The sequence below is a fragment of the Pongo abelii genome, chromosome 5 (assembly GCF_028885655.2).
Source record: "Pongo abelii isolate AG06213 chromosome 5, NHGRI_mPonAbe1-v2.0_pri, whole genome shotgun sequence".
Classification (NCBI taxonomy): Eukaryota; Metazoa; Chordata; class Mammalia; order Primates; family Hominidae; genus Pongo; species Pongo abelii.
Genome location: NC_071990.2, coordinates 117,728,808 through 117,755,204, shown reverse-complemented (window position 1 = coordinate 117,755,204; position 26,397 = coordinate 117,728,808). Strand labels below are relative to the sequence as shown.

The window sequence follows — 26,397 nt, the reverse complement described above, 5'->3', positions numbered from 1 at the left end:
CCCTATATAAAATCAGTAGTTCTTCACCATGACGGCACATTATAATCACTTAGGAAGCTTTTAAAAGAAATCTCAATGTTCAGGCCCTAACCCAGAAAAGTTACATCAGGTTCTCTGGAAATGGGACCAGACACTGTGATTGTCAAAGGCCCCCAGGTGATTCCAATGTGCAGCCAACATTGAGAGCTACTGACAAACACAGATAGATGCTTTCCATCCAACCTCTCATACCAACCTCTTAGCTTTTTCATAATGATTTTGGGATCTAAAATCAGAGAAGTCCAAGCACTACCCACAAAGGAAATTAATATCCCCTGGCTTGTACAACAGGGGATATTTAAAATAAGAGAGAAAAATGAGAGGGAAATACTAGAAAATTAAGATAATTACCTTAGAGAATTCGGAACCACCAAAGTCTAAATAGAATAATATAGTTAACAGTTGAAGTACTTGAAATATATCATGTGAGAAGCAGTAGCAGTTTTCTGCTACCCAGTGACTTCTGGATTGGTTTAACCAGTTTTTAGAGTAAATCAGTGGATCATCAGGCTTTGAAACAACTAATTTGAATCAATAATGTCATCGTTTTCTCGTTAAATGTGTACATTTTCAGTGATGCTTTAAAGGTCTCAAATAGAAAACCATACAAAAAATTTAAAAGTTGCTTTGGACACATATATTTTACAATATATTACTTTAAGGTATAATGCATAGAATTAGGTAGTGATTTGTCTGCCATGCCTTATTTTTGTAATCTTTGTTAAATACCTTTTTTTCCCCCACTTTATATTTGATATGAATAAGCTGAATGTATCCTAAAGCTGAATTAAGTGGTTGAGCCTGAAAAAAGGAAGGAAATGCACAGGAAAAACAAAAGAATCATATGTATGTGTACACAATTTATTCATGGGATAAATTGGACAGAATCAGCATTTTGTGCCATGAAATTTTTCCTTCAGTATATTCCTTGTATGGCAAAGCATCACATTCTTTTCAAGAGCATTCTCCAATCCTTTCCTCTTATGTAATAGAGTAGTGGTGGTAGGGAGAAGACCAGATCTTCAGGGAAAATTAGAAGTATAAAATGGGAGTCAGCCTGGGCTTGGGTTGGCTCTAGCCCAAGGATGCTTCCATATGCTTCAATTCTAGATCTAGAAGAGACTGTTATGGCAGACATTAGTATGACCATTGGGTGCCCTCTCTAGATATCCAAATTCAGGGTGCCAACGTCCCAGTTCTGTGGTGTAACCTCCTCTGCAGGATCACCCTTGGGCCACTGGAGACTCCTCACCTGGAGTTTTCTGGCGAATGCTCTCTCGGCTGCAATGGAAACCCCAGAGCACAGTTGGGATCAGGAGAAAGCTGACATTCCAGAGCCCCCCATAGGTCAAGCTGAGGCTGAAGTCCCAGAATTTCCTGTGGGATTGATTGAGACTCCACTTGTAACTGCATTCTTTCTTGTGTTTATCCTGCTAATACGTTTCTCCTAAGAGGATTTCCTTTTAATAAATCATGTATACACAGCTCCCTGTGTCAGGCGCAGCGTCTAGGGAGAACATGCAAAGACAACTAATGGTCCACACATTTTAAAGTCTCTGCTATCAAAGCCAGTTCATCCTGCTGCCTCTAGATACCCATTCCCTCAGGATACTCGAGAGCAGACACCAATTTGCTCTCCCTATCTTACTCCACTGCCTCCAGGACTATTTGTGGGACAGATAAGTTTTCTTGGACTTGTTTTATTCCTGAGTAAAGGACTGTTAAGGAATTTAGGAGTCAGGATGAGAACCTGTTAAGTGGCTTCTTCCAGAGGAGGAGGATGAGCTCCTCTGCTACTTATTAAGCTGCAGCAACAAGTACCCAGGCTGCTGGCTTCTTGCCAGTCAGCTTGGATTTTCTTGAATCAGGCAGTCATTGTCATGAGCATAAGTTTTCTGAGGGCAGAAAGTCCCTGGACTTGAGGGTGGCAGGAATATGCCCCAGATATGACTCCTCAATCCTCAGCTCCTTACAGCTAAGCTACTTCTGTAGAACTTCTGTTTCAGCCTCTCACACACTGCAAGAGAGGCATCAGCATCGGCCAGTTCCTATGTGTCTTTTTCCAGCTCAGAAGACACTTAAGGGCAGACAAACTTTAAGTCAACAAAGATTAAGGAGAACTCTTTGCTGAATTTTCTCTCCCTTCATTCTGAAAACTCTACCCCCTCACATCCCTAATCCCTGTTCTGTCCCTGCCACATACACACACAGACGTCTGACCCTGCACCTCCAAGTTCCCAAAGATATTGTATGTAGAAAAAACAAACCTTTTTTTATTGACATTCACACTCAACACTGAACACTCCTTGCCACCAATTGTGTGAGTTTTCTCCCACACTGGCCAATTCTCCAATACTAACTGGATATCATACAATTCAATTCTGGCATTAATCGGCATTAAGTGCAGATCCTCAGCAGGTTAAGGGCCCAGTCCCATAAGACCTCCCCCAACTTCAGACACCGGTCACAAGCAGTAGGTTCCAAAGTTACTCACATCTTCTATCTGACATGGCTACAAAGCAGAGGTTCCCATAATTTCCTTCTCAGATTTCATCATTTGCTAGAGCAGCTCACAGAACTCAGGAAAGGGCTTTATTTACTATAGTCAGTCTATTACAAAATAATATAACTCAGAAACAGTCAGATGGAAGAGACGCACAGGGACAGGTTTGGGGGAAGGGGCATGGAGCTTCCACGGCCCCTTTGGGTGCACCACCCCTCATGTATTGAGCAACGCAGAAGCTCTCTGAACCTTGTCCTTTGGATTTTTATGGGAAGCTTTATTCTTAGGCATGATTGATTAAATCATTATCCATTTGTGATCAACTCAACCTTCAGCCCTTCTTCCTTCCCCAAGGTCTGGGAGTGGGGCTGAAATTTCCAACCCTCTAAACACATGGTTGGTTCCCCTGGCAACCAGACCCCATTCTGAGGCCATTCAGAAGCCCCTAACTATCAGTCATCTCATTCGCGTACTACCAGACACATCACTTCGGAGGTCCCAAAGGTTTTAGGAACTCTGTACCAGGAATAGGAAGAAAGACCAAATACATATTTCTTCTTGTAAACGACAATAACATAGATATGTTCTGGGTCCTATACTTGTAGGATTCAGTTTACCATCATGTTTCATGTTAATAAGAAGTTAATATTCAGCTTTCTCAAACTAGGAGACATAGACTACCACGGTAAGGTATGAGCCACAGCACAAAACATAGTTCTTTTTTAAAGCACAATTCTTCTCAGAGATTTAAGGAGAATTTATGTACATATACACATACACATATATATGTACATACTAACATGGATATAGTACATTGTAGAATGCAAGATTTGCATTATTTCTGATAAATGTAAGACTGCAGTACAGTTTTATGCCAGTACTGCTTTGGACAGTGTCCCCAGACCTTTAGTCAAGGTCAATTTACCCTACTATAGTCTGAACGTTTGTGTCTCCCCCAATTTCATATGTTGAAATCTTAACCTTCAAGCTGATAGTACTAAGAAGCAGAGCCTTTGAGAAGTAATTGGGTCATGAAGGTGGAGCCTCCAGGAATGGGATTAGTGCCTTATAAAAATGCTCAAGGGAGCTTATTTGCACTTTCCACCATGGAAGGACAATGAAAAGTCAGCAAGCAGTTTGCAACCTGGAAAATTGCTCTCACCAGAACCTGACCATGCAGGTACCCTGACCTCAGACTTCCCAGCCTCCAGAACTGTGAGAAATAGATTTCTATTTTGTATAAGCCACCTATCTATGATATTTTGTTATAGTAGCCCAAACGCACTAAGACGTACCCACGGCCTAGTAAGCACTGTGCCTAAGGACCACAATACTTGTAAGGGCCCACGAAAATGTTTTTAATTTCTTTTAAAATCAGAAGAAAATACATAAACTTTTAGGTTGAAGAAAATGCTAATATATTCACCTTTTATCAGTGCAGTTATAAATACATATTTCTGTATATATATATATTTGTTACTACTATTTTGAATGTAGGAAATGGTTCACAAAGGCAAAAGTACATAAAGCCCACAAAAATTATGATTTTTGTGCTTCCAGGGGCGTATTTTCAGTATACAGTGAAAAAATGTGAAAAACTTTCAATTTTAGGTATCATATTCTTGCAACTTGTCATTTTTGAGAACTGAGGTCTTCAGATTCTGAGGGAATGAATTCCAGAATTTCATACATCCTTAAAAGGATAGATCTGTAGGACAGAGACTCCTGCTGATCACACTGCAGGAGCCACTGTGTAGGGCAACCTATGTTAAGAGTAACTTGCTCACTCACAAGCCATTGCTTCTGCCCCTAAATTCTGCAACCAATATTTACAGAGACTGATGAGCCCTCTCACATGAGTCTGTCTGTTGAATGATAAAATCTTAGATCTTGGAGCAACATTTGGGCCTATTAAGCCCCTCTCCACCAATGCAAGAGCACCTTTGTCACCCCGCAGCATCAAATTGAGCACATCCTGATGCTCCACTTGAGAGCTTCAAAGCAGTTTCCTTTGTGTTATTGTCTTGTAAAGATACTCCAAATGTAAGAAAATACAGAGATACACAGGTTGCTGGTGATACGTTAGGAGGATCCCAGAATGAGCATACCACTCAACACCATGAGTCAGTGATGATGGATGAGCTACATATTGTGGGCAGTACCCACAAGGACCATTGTCGTCTCATCATCCTCAGGGCTAAGTTCCAGACCGCTGTCCACCACTCTGTGGAGGGTGCTGTAGTGTTGCTGGCTTTGGTGGAAAGAATGCAGCTCTGAAGCAGCCTCCCAGGCAGCAAATGTAGGCATGGGAAAAGGATCTGGCCTCTTGTTTTCAAAAAAACATTTCAGGTTCCTCTCGCTCAGCTTCTTGGCGTAGTCCAGAAATGTATTTTCCAACTGCTCCTTCTCCTTTTGTGCATATGTCTTCCAAAAACTCAGCTGAAGGTAGCTAACTTTAGAACGGCAGCGAGCATAACATGTGGTGAGCAGAGAGAAGAAAGATGCTGAACAAATCAGGCACCATCCTAGAATCTGAAGAAGTAAGAAATATTGAGTACACATGAAAGCAAAGTCATTTAGGGAGCTGGGGTATTATTGAGAAATGTATAGCTAAATTATTACCACAGTCTTTGGCATACCTCATTTGAAATAATTCATCTTAATTTTTAAACACTTTAAACTCACTTTTTGAATTTATTAGGTAAACTAAAAATAAAGTTAGGGTTTACCTAATCTCTATTCTCCTCCCCAACATTGCTGGTGGAAAGAAATAACCAGAAGGCAGGCTTATGGAAAAAGAGTACAAAGTATAGATTACACAAGACTTACAGAAATCAAGCTCAAATAGTATCAGCTCTGAGAAGAAAATATTCTGTGCATAAGTAAACCTGGTCATTTGAGCAAATGACCAGCTCTTCAGCCAGGCATTTTTAGGCATTGATAAATGTATATACATGGCTAGTGACTAATTTTTTTCTGTCATTACTCACTGTCCATGGAAAAGGGAGACAAATGATACAATCAGGACGCCAAAGCTGTAAGAATTTAAAGGCTGAGAAAAAATTAGGATCATTAAAACATTGAAAATGATTTGTCTTGATTTTTGGTAATTAGAAAAAACAAACTCTTTCCTGAATATGAAATGGTTCAGCTTTTCTACCCTGGATCTTAAAAGCAAAAGTTTAAATTGCTCAAATTATCTTCTAACTTTTTTGGCTCTAATTCTGTTTTCACAGAATTTTTGTTAATTTTTTGTTTGGAAAACTAACATCTTTTTCAAAGTGTCTCTTGACATTTAGTTTAAATGATCTTTAATATTCTTTAGCAGATGAGCCTATTTGAAAATAGAAATAATAATCTACAAATGAACCCATTCAGACCATAACAAAACCATAAATAAGCTTTATATCAGTGGTTCCCAACCTTTGGCTCAGATATAGAGTGTTTGTGAAGGGTCTCAGCCTCTGCACCAATGCCAACTCTGGACTGGCAATACTCAGGTTTAAATCTAAACTTCCCCCTTACTATGCGTATTCTTTGTGTCTCAGTTTCTTCACTTGTGAAATGGGGGTTACTCACCTTGAAGGGTAATTTGGTGGACTTAATGAAATGATACTGGACACATGTATTCATTAAGTTTTAGCTAATATTATATGCTGCTATTCTTCAAATGTATATACACTTATGTAAATGTGTTACTGAACTCATAATATCTTTCTGTACTTATAACTAATGAGTGAGGCACAACTTCCATCATGTGAAAGTCCTTGAATGGCTTGTGGTTGGCTACCTTATATCTTCCTCTTTCCTTTATCGTCTATCTTCCTCTTTTTCCACAGCTGAGGCTTCTGTATGCCATCTCTTCTCGGTATCTGAGCCAGTTCCAGCTGAATTATAAACTATTCCATCAGCTTCACGTCCCCTTCCCCCTTTCACATGACCTTTGCATTGACCGATGCTTTCCCTCAATTCACAGTACCCAGAGTCGAACTAGAGCTTGGTGGATGCTTCCATACCAGCCCTCAATAGTGTCTTATTTTGCATATGTCCTCCCCCAAACCCTGGCAGTTTTCCTCATTGACTTGGAACACCTACTGTGTACCAGAAGCTTTATGCCCATTTGTGTCTATCATCTCTAAATCTTCCTACAAGTCTCCAAAGTAAGTGATATTACCACTAACTATGAGAAAACTGGGACTCAAAGAGGTCGAACCACTAGTTCTAGGTCACATAGCTGGTGACTGGTAGCATCAGCATACAAACCCAACGCCAGACAATTCCAAGACTGAGCTCTTTCCACTACTCCGTTCTATCTTCCTTAAGAATAGAGTCATCCAGCTAGATTTTTTATCTGCCCCACCCATGGATGAATGTTCTTTTCCACCTCCAGGCACATGTACAACTATTGTTGGTCTGGACTATATGTTGCCTCCTGCCTATCTGAACCTCTGTAGTCAGCACCTGCTATTGATACAACTCCTCTTGCCCACATTCCTTATGCATCTTCCCACAGTAATCAGCCCCAGGTCCTTCTCAGTCTGATGAAGAATCAACAGGTCAGTGTGCTCAGCCTAAGCTATGACATGATGTGCATGGTTTCCTTGTGCCTGTGTTTAGAGAGGAGAAGCTCACACAATGATAAGTGTTTGGGCCTGCCACTGACTGAATGGAGCCTGGTGCCTGAGGACATAAACCATAAATCAATCATTCTGTCATAAGAGTTGTAAGTTATACCCTTCTTCAATAAAAGACACAAGACATTTGGGAGCCTGATATGTTTTATCTTAGATGTGCTTTATGCATTAAAGAAAAGATTTTGTTTTGGAGTATTTTTTGACTTATCAATTTATGAAGAGTATGACTTTACTGCCAACCAGCTTTGGAGTGTATGATTTTAAAAACAGATTTTGCCTTGATGTGTTGTTACCAAGGCAAATCCTTGTTGAAAAAGTAAAATAATGCTATTTCTGTGCCTTTATTCTGAAACAGATAGCATTCCTGACAATTTGTGGATCTGCTTATCAACTCTTACCACTTGTTTTGCTTTTGGGAATGCAATTCTTACTACCTATAAATGGGAAGTCAGTCCTTCCTAAGGCTGTACATCTGGATTTGTGTTCATGTGCCTGAAGGAATGACAGGCTACTGCCCTGCATCAATTATGTAAAGATATGATTTCCTTCTGTTAAATAAACCAATGCCCCAATCTTGAGCTTCTGAAGGAATTAAGAACCCCTTTAGCTGTATAGCACAAAGAGTATAAAACATAATCTCCCTAGAGAGTACGGTCACTTTTTCACAGAAGGCTATTTAAAAACTGCTGATTCCTACTGTACAAGGGAAATTCTTCTCAATCTTGACAATATTTATACACAGAGATAGCAGTTGCCAGAAATCATTCAAGAGAATCTCCACACTAATTATATTACATGCAACTTTGAAAAGTAATAACTCATTTCATTCAGCTACATTTTAATAGATGCATAATATATGTGTGTGTTTGAGAAACCAACTTGAATGTAAATAATTGATAGAAGGCAGTAATTTCTAATTACAGCTCTGCCATTAACATTCAATTTATGATTTAGTGTTAGGCATTTTTTATTTACAAGGTCGACCCAGAGAGACTGTTTTAAAGTACTTAAGTATTTACATATGGACCATCCAGTGGATATTTTCTTTTCAGAACCGGAAAAGAGATAATCCAGTCAGCAACTTTACTGAGCCATCCAGCCTTTCAAAAGCTTTTCCTGAGATAGTCTCAATGCTGCATCATGTTTCAGTTTCCATTTAGTTTCAAAATATTCTGACAGGACACAGACAGCCCTGGCTGAAAGGAGCACAGAGAGAATACTTCAAGCTCATGCTGAGAGAAAAAGGCGAGTTTGTCTTTTCTTACCTGAGACTGGGCCTGAAGGGAGAGTTTCAGTTCTTCATTGACGGTAGGTAGCATGCTAGTTTTGCCACAAGATACTTTGTGAAGTTCTTCCCAGCACTCTTTGGGCTTACCCTTGCAAATCAGTTCCAGGAGTCCTGAACTTCTCGTCCCGCTCATGGCACATTCATAGAAGGTTCCATTGAGCAGAGCCACAGAAAGCCACATCACTGGAGCCACCAATGAGCTCAGAGTGATCTGGCCAAGGACGTAGAAGAAACGGCAGCTGTGGCCTCTGGGAAAGATTTTCCTGGGATTCACACAGCAGCCTGTGAAGAGTCTCCACGACCTATTGTTCAGAAAGAATCCCAGGATCAGTAACACCCAGGCAGGAGCAAAGAGGAAAACCAGCCCATAGGTCATATTCTCAGTGCTGCAGGGGCACTTAAAAGCCACAACAGAAAAGAGACGCTCACTTCCCACGGTCAGCAGAGCCATGAAGCTGTAGCCAATAACAGTTTTCTGATTAAGGAAGAATTTTAAAATGCCCTGAAAAGCATCCATGTTGGAGATGCACAGAGGGAAAATGCTGTGCCTTTGTTATTGGCAGAGCAGCTGTGGCAGTGGCCGAGGGTGGAGCTCTTTCTTCATCAGAAACAACAGTCCTTCTCAGACTGAATTGAGCCAGATAAGGAAACAATGTCATTCCTTAGGAATGACTATTTCTCAACATGTTTAGATAATGCCTCCTACTGGTGGAAATTGGGCTGTGATACTGCAGCCTAAATGCTGAGAATAAATTCAAAGTGCACAGGCTCCATTTTAACATTCTTTCCATGTGGTTTGGATTGAAAATCAGAAAAGAAATTCTCACTCATACAAATAATAGTCTAGGAATTTTCCAGTGTAAGGAATCAACATTAACAGAAAGAGGTTTCAGCCAACAAATCAAATCTCCAAACCTAGAATTTTATGAATTTTTTTCTCTTGCTATGACTTGAGATTTGGAAGACAGGGATTTGCTTTCTTTTTTCATATATATAAATACATACGAAAATTTTATATATATATATCAATAGCTTTTGGAGTACAAGTGGGTTTTGGTTACATGGATGAAATATACATATAAATATACATATATATGAGATTTTAGTGCACCCATCACCAGATATGTATGTGTACCCAATATGTATTTTTTTTATCCCTCACCCCCTTCCCACTCTCCCTCTTTCTGAGTCTCCAAAGTCCATTATACCACTCCATATGCCTTTACATACCCATAGCTTAATTCCCACTTATAAGTGAGAACTACAGTTTTGGTTTTCCATTTCCGAGTTACTTCGCTTGGAATAACAGCCTCTAGCTCCATCAAGTTGCTGCAAAAGACATTATTTCATTCTTTTTTATGACTGAGTAGTATTCCATGGTATATATACACCACAGTTTCTTTATCTATTCATCAGCTGATGAGTACTTAGATTGGTTTCATATCTTTGCAATTGTGAATTGTGTTGCAATAAATATACACGTGCAGGTTTTTTTTTTTTAATATATAATGACTTCTTTTTCTTTGGATAGATACCCAGTAGTGGGATTGCTGGATTGAATAGTAGATCTACTTTTAGTACTTAAAGTTCTTTCTTTAAGAACTAAAGAAAGGTGCCGTGGTTCATGTCTGTAATCCTAGCATTTTGGGAGGTTGAGGCAGGTAGATTGCTTGAGCCAAGGAGTTCGAGACCAGCCTAGGCAACATGGTAAATCTCCATCTCTACAAAAAAATACTAAAGAAAAATTAGCCAGGCTCGGTGGCATGCACCTGTAGTCCCAGCTACTCAGGAGGCAGAGATGGGAGGATCACTTGAGCCCAGGAGGCTGAGGTTGTGGTGAGCCAAATCATGCCACTGCATTCCAGTCTGGGTGACAGAGCAAGACCCTGTCTCATAAATAAATACATAGAAGGAAAGAAAGAAATCTCCACACTGTTTTTTTTAGAGGTTGTACTAATTTACATTCCTACCAGCATTCTACAAGCATTCTGTTTTCACAAAATTCATACCAATATCTATTGTTTTTGCCTTTTTAGTAATAGCCATTATTACTGGAATAAGGTGGTATCTCATTGTGGTTTTAGTTTACATTTCCCTAATGATTAGTGATGTTGAGCATTTTTTCATATGTTTGTTGTCCATTTGTATATCTTCTTTTGAGAAATGTCTATTGATGTCATTTGCTCACTTTTTGCTGGGATTATTTGTTTTTTTCTTGCTGATTTGTTTGAGTTCCTTATAGATACTGGATATTAGTCCTTTGTCAGATGCATAGTTTACAAATATCTTCTCCCATTTTGTGGGTTGCCTGTTTACTCTGATGTTTATTTATTTTGCTGTGCAGAAGGTTTTTAGTTTAATTAGGTCCCATTTATTTATTTTTGGTTTTGTTGCATTTGCTTTTTGGGTCTTAGTCATAAATTCTTTGCCTAGGCCAATGTCCAGAAGAGTTTTTATTAGGTTTTCTTCTAGAAATTTTATGGTTTCACATCTTAGATATAAGTGTTTGATCCATCTTGAGTTGATTTTTGTATATGGTGAGTGACAGGGATCCAGTTTCATTCCTCTACATGTTGCTATCCCGTTTTCCAAGCACCCTTTAATGGATACAGTGTCCTTTCCCCAGTTTATGTTTTTGTGTGCTTTGTCAAAGATCAGTTGGTTCTGGGTTCTCTATTCTGTTCCATTGGTCTATGTATCTACTTTTGTACCAGTACTATGCTGTTTTGATAACTATACCTTTGTAGTATAATTTGAAGTCAGGTAATGCGATGCCTCCAGATTTATTCTTTTTGCTTAGTATTGCTTTAGCTGTTGGGGCTCTTTTCTTGGTTCCATATAAATTTTAGGATTGTTTTTTCTAATTCTGTGAAAAATGATGTTGGTATTTTGATAGGAATTGCACTGAATCTGTAGATTGCTTTGGGAAGTATGGTTATTTTCACAATATTGATTCTTCCAATCCAGGAGCATGGCACATATTTCCCTGTGTTTGTGTCATCTATGACTTCTTTCTGCTGTGTTTTATAGTTCTGCTTGTAGAGATCTTCCACCTCTTTGATTAAGTATATCAATCTGTGGGTTTTTGGTTTTTTTTTTTTTTTGAAACTCTGATAAAAGGGATTGAGTTCTTGATTTGGCTCTCAGCTTGGTTATTGTTGGTGTATAACAGGGCTACTGATTTGGGTGCATTAGTTTTGTAAACTAAGACTTTACTAAATTCATTTATCAAATCTAGTAGTCTTTTGGAGGAGTCTTTAGTGTTTTCTAGATATATGATTATCCTGACAAACGGAGATAGTTTGACTTCCTCTTTTCTAATTTGGATGCCCTTTATTTCTTTCTCTTGCCTGATTGCTATGGATGGGATTGCTATTAATAGCACTGTGTTGAATAGAAGTGGTGAAAGTAGGCATCCCTGTCTTGTTCCACTTCTTAGGGGGAATGCCTTCAACTTTGCCCCTTTCATTTTTTATCTTCCTAAACTGGCTAGTGTTAGAGATCAAATTTCAGGATTTGGGATATGTGCATTTTACATGGGAAAGTTTAGGGAGAGTTTGAGTTTTGAAGGAAAGTCAAAATGAGAAGAGTCCTCATCATTTCTTTCCTAGGCTTACTATAATAGTAATCTTTTGATTAGTATCTCAGCCCTTGACCTCATGCTCACTCCCATCCATAACCCTAAATCCATCCTCTATGCTGACAAGAAAAGGATCCCTCTAAAACTGAAATTGAATTCTCCATTAGCCAGTTCACACCTTTGGGGCTCACAACTGCTCACAAGTTGATAGATGTAGAGCTTCCCTGAATCCCATCATGGTATTTTATGCTCATGACATGTTCCCACTACCTAGAATGTGTTTGTCACTTCCCTCCAGACCCCTAGTCTTGTCTACCTGGCAAACATTCAGTCAATAGATGCCCATTCTATAATTTGTCTTGCAAATGGCTATTGAACTCCCACTGTGTGCCAGGTACTGTGTCAGACTGGCAGTGCTCAAGAAGTGTCTGTTGAATAAATGAAGAATGAATAAGGAATCTCCTAGTCCTTCTGATTATAAGTAATTTAAGAAAATTGCTTCCATTTCTCTCCTACACAGCTCTTAATTTTAAAAATTAATTAATTTCTGCACTTGAAAGATGGCAACATATCAAGTTGACAAAACTTCGTTAATAAACTTCAAAGTCCAGGCCTGTGTGTTTTGTGAAAAGAAATTGCCTTGGACTAGGAGCCAAGGAATTAAGTTATAGCATGGTCTTGGCAGTGTCATTTGACTTCTCTGAACACCAGTTTACTTATTTTTGAAACTAAGGCCTTAAAAGACACAGTCTGCAAGATTTCTTCCATTTCCACGTTGTAAAATTCTTCAAGCACTGTAAAACAGCAGATGGTTTTGCGAAGTTACTTAATAATTCATTTATGCACCTCCCACCACTACCACTTGCTCCTTAGAGACTTGTCTCCGATAGTAGTATAGTCCCCTGTTACCCACAGGGGATACCTGCTACCAAGATCCCCATTAGGGGATACCTGCAACCAAGACCCACAGGGGATACCTGCAACCAAGACCCCCAAACTGCAGACAGTACCAAACCCATATATATTATGTTTTTTTAAAATCTGCTAACTGAGGCAGTTAACAAGTGACCCATGGGCAGGTCATAGCATAAACAGTGTGAATATAATGAACAAAGGGATGATTCACGTTCTGGGCAGTATGGAGTAGGGACAGTGAGAGGTTTCATCACACTGCTCAGAAGCACAATTTAAAACTTATGAATTATATACTTCTAGAATTTTCTATCTAACATTTTCAAATTATCTTGACCACAGGTAACTGAGACCACAGATAATGGCCAGCTACTCCAAAATTGTTCCCTCCACTTCCCAAAATGTATTCTTGGGTCTAATCTGCCCCTAGCATCCTCTCTTTGACTGTCACCACACTGTTGTGGCAAATGTGTCCTGGGTCCCTTCTAGTCCAGGGTTTTATACTTTGCTAGTATCAGTGTGACAAATATCAGCTGATATGTTGATGATTAATAATATTTTAATTTCTTACTCCCCTAAAGGATATATATCTTTTAAAAAGATTTTGAAAATAATGATTTAATGTAATTTTTTACAAACCATATTATTTCCACAGAAAATTAGCCTCTTACAATATTCTATACAAGTAAAAATAGTATTTATTTTTATTTATTTATTTATTTATTTATTTATTTTTATACTTTAAGTTCTAGGGTACATGTGCACAACGTGCAGGTTTGTTACATAGGTATACCTGTGCCATGATGGTTTGGTACACCCATCACCTCATCATTTACATTAGGTATTTCTCCTAAAGCTATCCCTCCCACAGCCCCCTAACCCGACAGGTCCTGGTGTGTGATGCTCCCCTACATGTATCCATGTGTTCTCATTGTTCAACTCCCACTTAGGAGTGAGAACATGCAGTGTTTGGTTCTCTGTCCTTGTGATATCTTGTTGAGAATGACGGTTTCCAGCTTCATCCATGTCCCTGCAAATGACATGAACTCATCCTTTTTTATGGCTGTGTGGTATTCCATGGTGCATATGTGCCACATTTTCTTTATCCAGTCTATCATTGATGGACGTTTGGGTTGGTTCCAAGTCTTTGCTATTGTGAATAGTGCCATAATAAACATACATGTGCATGTGTCTTTACAGTAGCATGATTTATAATCCTTTGCATATATACCCAGTAATGGGATCGCTGGGTCAAATGGTATTTCTAGTTCTAGATCACTGAGGAATCACCACACTGTCTTCCACAATTGTTGAACTAATTTACACTCCCATCAACAGTGTAAAAGTGTTCCTACTTCTCCACATCCTCTCCAGCATCTGTTGTTTCCTGACTTTTTGATGATCGCCATTCTAACTGGCAAGAGATGGTATTTCCTTGTGGTTTTGATTTGCATTTCTCTGATGAACAGTGATGATGGGCATTTTTTCATGTCTGTTGGCTGCATAAATGTCTTCTTTTGAGAAGTCTCTGTTCATATTCTTTGCCCACTTTTTGATGGGGTTGTTTTTTCCTTGTACATTTGTTTAAGTTCTTTGTAGACTCTGGATATTAACCCTTTGTCAGATGGGTAGATTGCAAAAATTTTCTGCCATTCTGTAGGTTGCCTGCTCAGTCTGACAATAGTTTCTTTTGCTGCGCAGAAGCTCTTTAGTTTAATTAGATCCCATTTGTTTATTTTGGCTTTTGTTGTCATTGCTTTTGGTGTTTTAGTCATGAAGTCTTTGCCCATGCCTATGTCCTGAATGGTATTACCTAGGTTTTCTTCTAGGATTTTCATGGTTTTAGGTTTTACATTTAAGTCTTTAATCCATCTTGAGTTAGTTTTGGTATAAGGTGTAAGGAAGGGATCCAGTTTCAGCTTTCTACATACGGCTAGCCAGTTTTCCCAGCACTATTTATTAAACAGGGAATCCTTTCCCTATTTCTTGTTTTCGTCAGGTTTGTCTAAGATCAGATGGTTGTAGAGGTGTGGTGTTATTTCTGATGCCTGTGTTCTGTTCCATTGGTCTATATATCTGTTTTGGTACCAGTACCATGCTGTTTTGGTTACTGTAACCTTGTAGTATAGTTTGAAGTCAGGTAACGTGATGCCTCCAGCTTTGTTCTTTTTGCTTAGGATTGTCTTGGCTATGCAGGCTCTTTTTTGATTCCATATGAAATCTAAAGTAGTTTTTTCCAGTTCTGCGAAGAAAGTCATTTGTAGCTTGATGGGGATGGCATTGAATCTATAAATTACCTTGGGCAGTATGGCCATTTTCATGATATTGATTCCTTCTATCCATGAGCATGGAATGTTTTTCCATTTGTTTGTGTCCTCTCTTATTTACTTGAGCAGTGGTTTGTAATTCTCCTTGAAAAGATCCTTCACATCCCTTGTAAGTTGGATTCCTAGGTATTTTATTCTCTTTGTAGGAATTGTGAATGGGAGTTCCCTCATGATTTGGCTCTCTGTCTGTTATTGGTGTATAAGAATGCTTGTGATTTTTGCACATTGATTTTGTATGCTGAGACTTTGCTGAAGTTGCTTATCAGCTTAAGGAGATTTGGGGCTGAGACGATGGAGTTTTCTAAATATACAATCATGTCATCTGCAAACAGAGACAATTTGACTTCCTCTTTTCCTAATTGAATACTCTTTATTTCTTTCTCTTGCCTGATTGTCCTGGCCAGAACTTCCAATACTATGTTGAATAGGAGTGGTGAGAGAGGGCATCCTTGTCTTGTGCCAATTTTCAAAGGGAATGCTTCCAGTTTTTGCCCATTCAATATGATATTGGCGGTGGGTTTGTCCTAAATAGCTCTTATTATTTTGAGATATGTTCCATCAATACCTAGTTTATTGAGAGTTTTTAGCATGAAGGGCTGTTGAATTTTGTTGAAGGCCTTTTCTGCATCTATTGAGATAATCATGTGGTTTTCATCTTTGGTTCTGTTTATGTGATGGATTACATATGTTTAACCAGCCTTGCATCCCAGGGATGAAGCTGACTTGATGGTGGTGGATAAGCTTTTTGATGTGCTGCTGGATTCGGTTTGCCAGTAGTTTATTGAGGATTTTTGCATTGATGTTCATCAGGGATATTGGCCTAAAATTCTCTTTTTTGTTGTGTCTCTGCCAGGCTTTGGTATCAGGATGAGGCTGGCTTCATAAAGTGAGTTAGGGAGGATTCCCTCTTTCTGTTGATTGGAATAGTTTCAGAAGGAATAGTACCAGCTTCTTTTTGTACCTCTGGGTAGAATTTGGCTGTGAATCCATCTGATCCTGGACTTTTTTTGGTTAGTAGGCTATTAATTATTGCCTCAATTTCAGAACCTGTTATTAGTCTATTCAGAGATTCAACTGCTTCCTGGCTAAGTCTTGGGAGGGTGTATGTGTCCAGGAATTTATCCATTTCTTCTAGAGTTTCTAGTTTATTTGCATAGAGGTGTTTATAGTATTCTCTGATGGTAGTCTGTATTTCTGTGGGATTGGTGGTGATATCCCCCTTTATCATTTTTTATTGTGTCTATTTGATGATTCTCTTTTTTCTTCTTTATTAGTCGTGCTAGTGGTAGATCTATTTTGTTGATCTTTTCAAAAAAACAGCTCCTGGATTCATTGATTTTTTGAAGGGTTTTTTTTGTGTGTGTCTCTATCTCCTTCAGTTCTGCTTTGATCTTAGTTACTTCTTGTCTTCTGCTAGCTTTTGAGTTTCTTTGCTCTTGTTTCTCTAGTTCTTTAAATTGTGATGTTAGGGTGTTAATTTTAGATCTTTCCTGCTTTGTCTCGTGGGCATTTAGTGCTATAAATTTCCCTCTACACACTGCTTTAAATGTGTCCCGGAGGTTCTGGTACATTGTGTCTTTGTTCTCATTGGTTTCCAAGAACATCTTTATTTCTGCCTTCATTTTGTTATTTACACAGTAGTCATTGGAGCAGATTGTTCAGTTTCCATGTAGTTGTGCAGTTTTAAGTGAGTTTTTTACTCCTGAGTTCTAATTTGATTGCACTGTGGTCTGAGAGACAGTTTGTTATAATTTCTGTTCTTTTACATTTGCTGAGGAGGGTTTTACTTCCAATTATGTGGTCAATGTTAGAATAAGTGCGATGTGGTGCTGAGAAGAATGTGTTTCTGTTGATTTGGGGTGGAGAGTTCTATAGATGTCTATTAGGTCTACTGGGTCCAAAGCTGAGTTCAAGTCCTGGATATGCTTGTTAATTTTCTGTCTTGTTGATCTGTCTAATATTGACAGTGAGGTGTTAAAGTCTTCCATTATTATTGTGTGGGAGTCTAAGTCTCTTTGTAGGTCTCTAAGAACTTGCTTTATGAATCTGGGTGCTCCTGTATTGGGTGCACATATATTTAGGATAGTTAGCTCTTCTTGTTGAATTGATCCCTTTACCATTATGTAATGGCTTTCTTTGTCTCTTTTGATCTTTATTGGTTTAAAGTCTGTTTTATCAGAGATCAGGATGGCAATGCCTACTTTTTTTTTTCTTTCCATTTGCTTAGTAGATCTTCCTCCATCTCTTTATTTTGAGCCTCTGTGTGTCTTTGCACATGAGATGGGTCTCCTGAATACAGCACACTGATGGGTCTTGACTGTTTATCCAATTTGCCAGTCTGTGTCTTTTAATCGGGACATTTAGCCCATTATATTTAAGGTTAATATTGTTATGAGTGAATTTTATCCTGTCATTATGATGCTAGCTGGTTATTGCCCAGTAGTTGATGCAGTTTCTTCATAGTGTCAATGGTCTTTACATTTTGGCATGTTTTTGCAGTGGCTGGTATTGGTTGTTGTTTCCACGTTTAGTGCTTCCTTCAGGAGCTCTTGTAAGGCAGGCCTGGTGGTGACAAAATCTCTCAGCATTTGCTTGTCTGAAAAGGATTTTATTTCTCCTTCACTTATGAAGCTTCATTTGGCTGGATATGAAATTCTGTGTTGAAAATCCTTTTCTTTAGGAATGTTGAATATTGGCCCCCACTCTCTTCTGGCTTGTAGTGTTTCTGCCAAGAAATCTGCTGTTAGTCTGATGGGCTTCCCTTTGTGGGTAACCCAACCTTTCTCTCTGGCTGCCCTTAACATTTTTTCCTTCATTTCAACCTTGGTGAATCTGACAATTATGTGTCTTGGGGTTGATCTTCTCAAGGAGTATCTTTGTGGTGTTCTCTGTATTTCCCGAATTTGAATGTTGACCTGCCTTGCTAGGTTGGGGAATTTCTCCTGGATAATATCCTGAAGAGTGTTTTCTAACTTGGTTCCATTCTCCCCATCACTTTCAAGTACACCAATTAGATGTAGATTTGGTCTTTTCACATAGTCCCATGTTTCTTGGAGGCTTTGTTCATTTCTTTTCACTCTTTTTTCTCTAATCTTGCCTTCTCACTTTATTTCATTAATTTGATCTTCAGTCACTGATATCCTTTTTTCCATTTGATCGAATCGGCTATTGAAGCTTGTGCATGCTTCATGAAGTTCTTGTACTGTGGTTTTCAGCTCCATCAGGTCATTTAAGCTCTTCTCTACACTGGTTATTCTAGTTAGCCATTCATCTAACCTTTTTTCAAGGTTTTTAGCTTCCTTGCAATGGATTAGAATGTGCTTCTTTAGCTCGGAGAAGTTTGTTATTACTGACCTCTGAAGGCTACTTCTGTCAACTTGTCAAATTCATTCTCCATCCAGTTTTGTTCCCTTGCTGGCAAAGAGTTGTGTTCCTTTGGAGGAGAAGAGGTGTTCTGGTTTTTGGAATTTTCAGCTTTTCTGCTCTGGTTTCTCCCCATGTTTGTGGTTTTATCTACCTTTGGTCTTTGATGTTGGTGACCTATGGATGGGGTTTGGTGTGGATGTCCTTTTTGTTGATGTTGATACTATTCCTTTCTGTTTGTTAGTTTTCCTTCTAACAGACAGGCCTCTCAGCTGCAGGTCTGTTGGAGTTTTCTGGAGGTCCACTCAAGACTCTGTTTGCCTGGGTATCACCAGCGGAGGCTGCAGAACAGCAGATATTGCTGCCTGATCCTTCCTCTGGAAGCTTTGTCCCAGAGGGGCACCTGCCTGTATGAGGTGTCTGTCAGCTCCTATGGGGAGGTGTCTCCCAGTCAGGCTACATGGGGGTCAGGGGCCCACTTGAGGAGGCAGTCTCTCTGTTATCGGAGCTTGAACACCATGCTGAGAGAACCACTGCTCTCTTCAGAGCTGTCAGGCAGGAACGTTTAAGTCTGCAGATGTTTTCTGCTGACTTTTGTTCAGATATGCCCTGCCCCCAGAGGTGGAATCTAAGGAGGCGGTAGGCCTTGCTGAGCTGTGGTGGGCTCCACCCAGTTCAAGCTTCCCTGCCTCTTTGTTTACACTGTGAGCATAGAAACTCCTACTCAAACCTCAGCAATGGCAGACACCCCTCCCCCCGCCAAGCTTCAGCATCTCAGGTCGATCTCAGGCTTCTGTGCTAGCAGTGAGCAAGGCTCCATTGGCATGGGACCTGCTGAGCCAGGCACAGGCTCGGGAGGGAATCTCCTGTTTCTGCAGATGCAAAGACTGTGAGAAAAGCTCAGTATTCAGGCAGAAGTATACAGTTCCTCCAAGTACAGTTACTCATGGCTTCCCTTGGCTAGGAAAGGGAAATTCCCTGATCCCTTGTGCTTCCCACGTGAGGCGATGACCCGCCCTGCTTCAGCTCACTCTCCATGGGCTGCACCCACTGTCCAACCAGTCCCAATGAGATGAACCAGGTACCTCAGTTGGAAATGCAGAAATCACCCATCTTCTCCATTGATCTCGCTGGGAGCTATAGACTGGAGCTGTTCCTATTTGGCAATCTTGGAAGTGACTCACAAGTAAAAATATTTTAAAATTTCACATCATAGGATCAATAAATTGCAAAGCTAAGGGTGAAGCCGGACTTCCTGACTATAGACTCCATGTGCTTAACCATTGTGCTGCAATGCCTAGAACCGGGTATTTGTTTAGTCTGCTAGTAGTTATTTGTTCTAGACCAAGTTTTAGTAATTTTGTTTTCTTCTTATCAGGTTGCTTTCAAGATGTACCTGGGAATTACACCAAGTGTGACCTGTAACAATTCAAGCAAAAATGAATTTTCCCTGATTCTAGACAAGAATCCTCTGGTGGAGTTTGTGGAAGAGCTCCCTGCTGGGCGATCTTCTCTGTGCTACTGTAACTTGCTCTGTGGGATTATCAGAGGTGCCTTGGAAATGGTAAGGTTGAATAAGCGAAGAATGAACGAAGAATCTCAGTCCTTCTAAGACTAAAATAAGATAACCAATATACATAATTCATTTTGCTGGGTATATTGGTTATCTAATGGTGTGTTACAAATTACCCCCAAAATGTAACAGCTTAAAAAAACAAACATTTATTATCTCACGCAGTTTCTGAGGATCAGAAATCTGGGAGCAGCTTAGCTAAGTGGTTGTCATTCAGAGTCTTTCATGGCATAATACACATGCAGGCAGGCTGCTGGCCAGGGCTGCAACCTCTGGCAGCTTGACTGAGGCTGGAGAATCTACTTCCAAGCTCACTCACACAGCCCCAGTGCCTTGCTGGCAGTTGGCAGGAGGCTTCATGAAGTTCATGGCCACATGGACCTCTTTGTAGATCTAATCACAACATGGCCACTTATGCTGCCAACCCTGGTGCCATGTAGGAGGGTGCTACCTGAGGGTGTGAATAACAGGAGGCAGGGATCATTGGCCATTGTGGAGGCTGGATTTTACACCTGAATTATTCATTGGTTTAACTGAACAGTTATTAGTATCTGCTAAGTGTCAGGCACTGAGTATACACAGATGAACAAGACATAGTTGCTGTCTTTAAAGAATCTTCTGTCTAATGGAAAAGTCAGATGTACATAGAAGTATAATTAAGGCTATGAGAGGACCTGTGGCAGGAAAACTTGTAGACTTCCTAAGGAAACTCTAAACTGGCTTTTGAAGGAAAAATAGGAGTTAGATAAAAGCCTTGGGTAAGAGGAGCAGGAGAAAAATAATATAACAGGTAGAAGAATCAGCATGTCCAAAGGTACAAAAAGAGTGTTTCACTGAAGGAACAAGGAACTTGAATTAGTTCACTATGACTGACATATAAATTGAGAGACAGATTTTCATGAGAAAGGAGGCTTAAATTCTTTACAGAAGCCTGATTTTAAGAAAAGGGATTCATATGACAAGCTTGGAAATTCAGATTTTTATATTGAAAGCAACAGAAATCAATATAGGTTTATAAACAGTAGAATAATATTTTGAAATTTGTGTTTTAGGAATTTCGTTTCTTTATCGACCAAATGAAAGTATATCAGAGGGAACAATGCTGAAGGAAAGGATTAGGGCACTTTGGAAGTTATGATGGTAACCTCAGGTAAAATGAGAACAAAGCCCTGACTGCAGGAATGGGGAGAGGATCATTTCAACAACATCAAAAAGATGGAACAGATAAGACTAGGTTATGAACTGGCTGAAAGGAATGAAATTGAGAAAAAGATTCAAGAATGATTTGTAAGTTTCTGAGCAACCTGTAGAGATGGTTGTACTATTAAACCAAGAGGAACAAAACCAAGAGGAGAACATCTGGGCTTGGTAGAGACAAAGTGAGGAGTTCGATTTTGAGCCTGCTGGAGTTGAGGTGTTTAACACACTCAAGTGAGGCTATCCAGCAAGCGGTTGTTTATCCCTGTCTGGAGCTCACAGAGAGATGTGGATTGAAGAAGCATTAGAATTGGAAAAGAATGCCTAGGCAGAGTCTGTAGAGCAAGAAGAAAAGGGAGTAACAGAACCGTAGGAAGCAATAAAATATAATAAGTAGGTTAAACAGAGGGCACAAAGGCTGAAAAGGATACCAAGAAAGAGAAATCAGAGGTAGGAAAAGAAGGAGTCATAGAAACAAGAGGAGATCATTTCAAGAAGACAGAGTGATTAATAAGAACAAGTAAAGCAAAGAGTCTAAGTTAAACCGGACCTGAAAAATATTCACAACATTTAGGAACCAAAAGACCCAGGAGGGCCTTGGTAAAAGCTCCTTTGGGAAAGTGGAGGAAAAGAAGACAATCTGTCATAGATTGGTGAGCCAACAACAGCTTAAGAAGAGGTAACAGTCAACAAAGTCTCATTTTCCCAGAAGATTAGCTATTAATAATGGTGGAACCAGATAGCAACCAAAGTCTTGCCATGTATTGAGCTACCTAATAATGAGGCATGCATGTAATTTTAAATTATTTGTGATAATTAGGGGAAAATAGAATAACAACTAATCCAAAAGCATAAAACAATAGAAATAATGTATTGTTCACACAGATTCTCCATGCTTCTACCCTAGCATCTTTTTAGACTTGTCTTGTAGTCGGTGGCCATGAAATCAAGGAAGGGGTGAGAAAGCCTTATAAGCGTTTATGGGCAAAGGGAAAAACCATAAAACCAAGTCAATAATAGGATAAGAATGTCTTCCACTCTCATAAATAGCAGTCGATTATATTTGCTGAATGGCAGCTGGTATCAGACCTCATGTGTCCCCAAATATCCAAATAGCTTCAATATTGTCTCCCTGTTAATTTATGTTCTGTTAAATTTTGACAAAGACTTAAAAAATCTTATGGAAGAAAAAGTTGAGGATGAATGTTGCTTCTGTATTTCCAAGTGCAGTCTACATCCTCTGTTAAATGGTAGACATTGCAAGGCCGGGCCCAGTATGAGCCAGATAATTTAGTACACTAATGGTTTAACAAATTGAGGCTGGCTAGCTAAGGAATTCTTAGTGAGAGAGGGGACCGAGTCAGGTAAGATTCAATAAACATCAATTAATTGCCCACTACACGTGGGCATTTTTCACACATTATTTGCTTTTGCTATGTGCTTTTACTTATTTATCTTATTTTTCCCAATAAATCAAAATAACTCTGAACAAATACACTATTGGGGGTAGGTCAGCAATATCATGCTGCTCTTATGTGGACACATTTTAATGAATAAAGAAGTAAGCCCTGCTTACTTCAGTGCCTGGGAAATGGGAAATACCTTACAGAGAAAAAGAAGGCCTGAGTATCAAATATTCATGTCTGTAATTTCAATCTTTAATTTTATACCTATAATTCATTTAATTGATATTATTCTCAAAGCTCTCAAAGCCATAAGTGACTGCTAAATGTTGTTAGGATAAGTGATTATGTTATTTAGCTAATGACAGAATGATTCATGGCAAATCTGTTTGAGAGCAATCATTTAAGAATCCATTTATTCTTGGAAATTCTGCTGGCTAAGCACAGTGGGTCAAGGCTATCTCCAAGCTGGGAATTTGTGCTCTTCTAAAGATGGATCCAGAGTTCAGCCTTGCACATTGAGCTAAGTTTGGCAGAGTCTGGGTGTCCCAGTCATCCTAGTTGGCCTGGACCACCCTTCTCTTTGCAGATTCACACCGCAGAGCTGACACACAGCTGGACCATCTCTGGAGGACACTCAGTAAAGGGCCCTTTATCCATGAACAAGCTTTTTTAAAAGTCATTTCTTAAGGAAAGTAAAGAAAGCTGAAAAAAAAACCGAGAAGAATTTAGTTTTTTGTTTTTTAATTAAATGACACAGGCCTGTTTTTTTCTTCTTTCCTAGGTTCATTTGGCTGCTGATGTTACATTCTTGCAAGACAGACTAAAAGGTGACAGTGTGACAGAAATAGGAATAATATTTCTAAAAAAGCAAGACGAGAAAAAATATAGACGGAAAAAATGAAGAATAGCATGGAAAATGCCACAGGGCAGCTAGTTGGGTTAATATTAGCTAAACATGTATAGACATAGAAATTTTGAATTGCTTCATAGCACGAGCTTTGAAAGGTTTATAAATCAGCCAGAAATTTGAAATGCAGGGCATGAAGGTTTAAAGGTTTTTTCTTTCCTTTTGCTTATAAATCACGCATTTTCAATCTCATGTCCACAAAATTTCATATGCAAATAACTCCTTACAAGATAGCAGGCAGGAATTCCACATCTTACACTATCCATCCTCGGAGAAGCTGTTCATTCCATTCGCGTATGGTAATGGGAAAAAAAGCAGCACCAATACAAACAGTTGTGTATTTATCTCTTTGCTGAAAAAAAAAGAATGAAATGATGTAGCATAGAGTTTCCTATACATAGACAGTAGTTTCTAGATACTGTATATTGCGTTCCTTAAATAAATAATTCCATATTTCTAAAAAAATATGATTTGATTTTCTCACGTATTAGCTTGGCTTATAGCTTTAGCCTTCTGATGCTACCCTTGATTTGTAATCACCAAGTCAAGCTATTTATTCAATGATAATTTTGAAACATTTATAAATAACATTTAATTTTAACTTATTTTAATTTATTTAGTTTTAATATAGCTGGCATCAACCAAATTCCTTCCTTTTCTCATGAAATATTGCTTGATGGTCAGGCCAGGAAACCTCTAAAATAAAGGATAAATAATATTCTTTGAAAATACTTTCTTACCCCAAAGCTTATTAATTTAGAATTTCTACTATCATTTTCATCCTCTAAAAAATCTTCCAAAGGATGTTTTCTTTGTGAGCAGAACACATTTAAAATTCAAATGTATGAATTAAATACACAGTAATCTTCACCAGACCACTGGCACACAAGGGCAGCCTACAAGGCAGCCCAGAATCTACTGGGCTCTGCAGAGAGCCCAAATTGCAAGTACAAGTTATAATTAGTGTGATACCACCCTGCGGAATTGGAGAAAATATTTGTAAACTCCATATCTGACACCCTTGTGCTATTAATAACCAGAATATATAAGGAGTTCAAACAACTCCGTAGGAAAAAATTAATAATCCAATTAAAAATGGGCAAAAGATCTGAATAGACATTTCTCAAAAGAAGACATACACATACAAATGGCAAACAGGTATATGAAAAGGTGCTGAACGTCATTGGTCATCAGAGAAATGCAAATCAAAACTATAATGAGATATTATCTCAACCTAGTTAAAAGTGGCTTTTATCCAAAACAGGCAATAGTGAATGCTTGCAAAGATGTGGAGAAGAGGAAACTCTGGTAACACTGTTGGTGGGAATGTAAATTAGTATAACCACTATGGAGAATGGTTTGGAGGTTCCTCAAAAAACAAAAAATAGAATGATCATATGATCCAGCAATCCCACTGCTGGGTATATACCCAAAATAAAGGAAATCAGTATATCGAAGAGATATCTGCACTCCCATGTTTATTGCAGCACTGTTGACGATAGCTAAGATTTGGAAGAAATCTAAGTGTCCTCCAATAGATTAATGAAATAAAGAAAACGTGGTACATATATACAATGGAGTACTATTCAGCCATAAAGAAGAATGAGGTCCTGTCATTTGCAAAACATGGATGGAACTAGAGGTCATTATGTTCAATGAAATATGTCAGAACAGAAAGACAGACTTTGCATGTTCTCACTTATTTGTAGGAGCTAAAAATTAAAACTGGACTCATGGAGATACAGAGTAAAATGATGGATATCAGAGGCTGGGAAGGGTAGTTTCAAGAGGAGTGGAGATGGTTAATGGGTACAAAAATATAGTTAGATAGAATGAATAAGATCTGGGCCAGGCATGGTGGCACAAGCCTGTAATCTCTGCACTTTGGGTTGCCAAAGTGGGAGGATTGCTTGAGCTCAGGAGTTTGAGACCAGCTTGGGTAACATAGACCCCTGTCTCTACAAAAAAAAAAAAAAAAAAAAATATATATATATATATATATATATATATATGTATAGTGCATACCTGTGGTCCCAGCTACTCAGGAGGCTGAGATGGGAGGACTGATTAAGGCCAGGAGGTTAAGGCTGCAGTGAGCCATGATTGTGCCACTGCCCTCCAATCTGGGCAACAGAGTGAGACCCTGTCTTAAAAAAAAAAAGTACAAGAATGAATAAGATCAAGTATTTGACAGTGCAACAGGGTAAGTACAGTTGATAATAATTTTTTGTACATTTAATAATAATTAAGATTATAAATGGATTGTTTGTGACAGAAAAGATAAATGCTTGAGGTAATGGATACCCCGTTTACCCGATGTGATTGTTATGCATTGTATGCCTGTATGAAAATATCTCATGTACCCCATAAATATATATACCTACTATGTAGCCACAAAAAATAAAAATTAAAAAAAATCAAAATAAATAAAACTGGTATAAGTAATATGTTCGTGATAGATGTCAATTAGGATTCAGGAGCCTGTTCTGAGTCCCTGTCCAGTTCTGTTTCTAGGGGCTTCAGCTGATCCTGAGTAGTGACTGATCCTGGGCAAGGCACATAATCTCCCCGTCTCTCTCTCTCTCTCTCTCTATCTCCCTCTTTCCCCACCCCTTTAAAATCAGGGCGATGGATGCAATAAAGGTCTAAAACTGTACCAATGGGTTTA

At 38.9% G+C, this 26,397-nt stretch overlaps 2 protein-coding genes across 2 annotated transcripts in view; one reads left to right on the top strand and one right to left on the bottom strand.

Annotated features, from left to right (window-relative positions):
* The window catches only part of TRAPPC3L (trafficking protein particle complex subunit 3L), a 53,211-nt gene extending 27,522 nt beyond the window's left edge, over window positions 1-25,689 (top strand). Inside the window, exons 4-5 of the mRNA XM_002817274.4 lie at window positions 20,025-20,210; window positions 23,604-25,689. Of these exons, the coding sequence (XP_002817320.2) occupies window positions 20,025-20,210; window positions 23,604-23,723 (306 nt within the window). The 3' untranslated portion in view covers window positions 23,724-25,689. The remainder of the gene's footprint in view (window positions 1-20,024; window positions 20,211-23,603) is intronic.
* On the bottom strand, window positions 887-9,107 carry CALHM5 (calcium homeostasis modulator family member 5). Its single transcript, XM_002817272.6, has 2 exons — window positions 8,442-9,107; window positions 887-5,074 (listed from the first exon to the last, which is right to left on the bottom strand). The coding sequence occupies exons 1-2, from the start codon at window positions 8,979-8,981 to the stop codon at window positions 4,685-4,687; spliced, it is 930 nt and encodes a 309-aa protein (XP_002817318.3). The 5' UTR covers window positions 8,982-9,107; the 3' UTR covers window positions 887-4,684.
* Window positions 25,690-26,397: the final 708 nt, after the last annotated feature.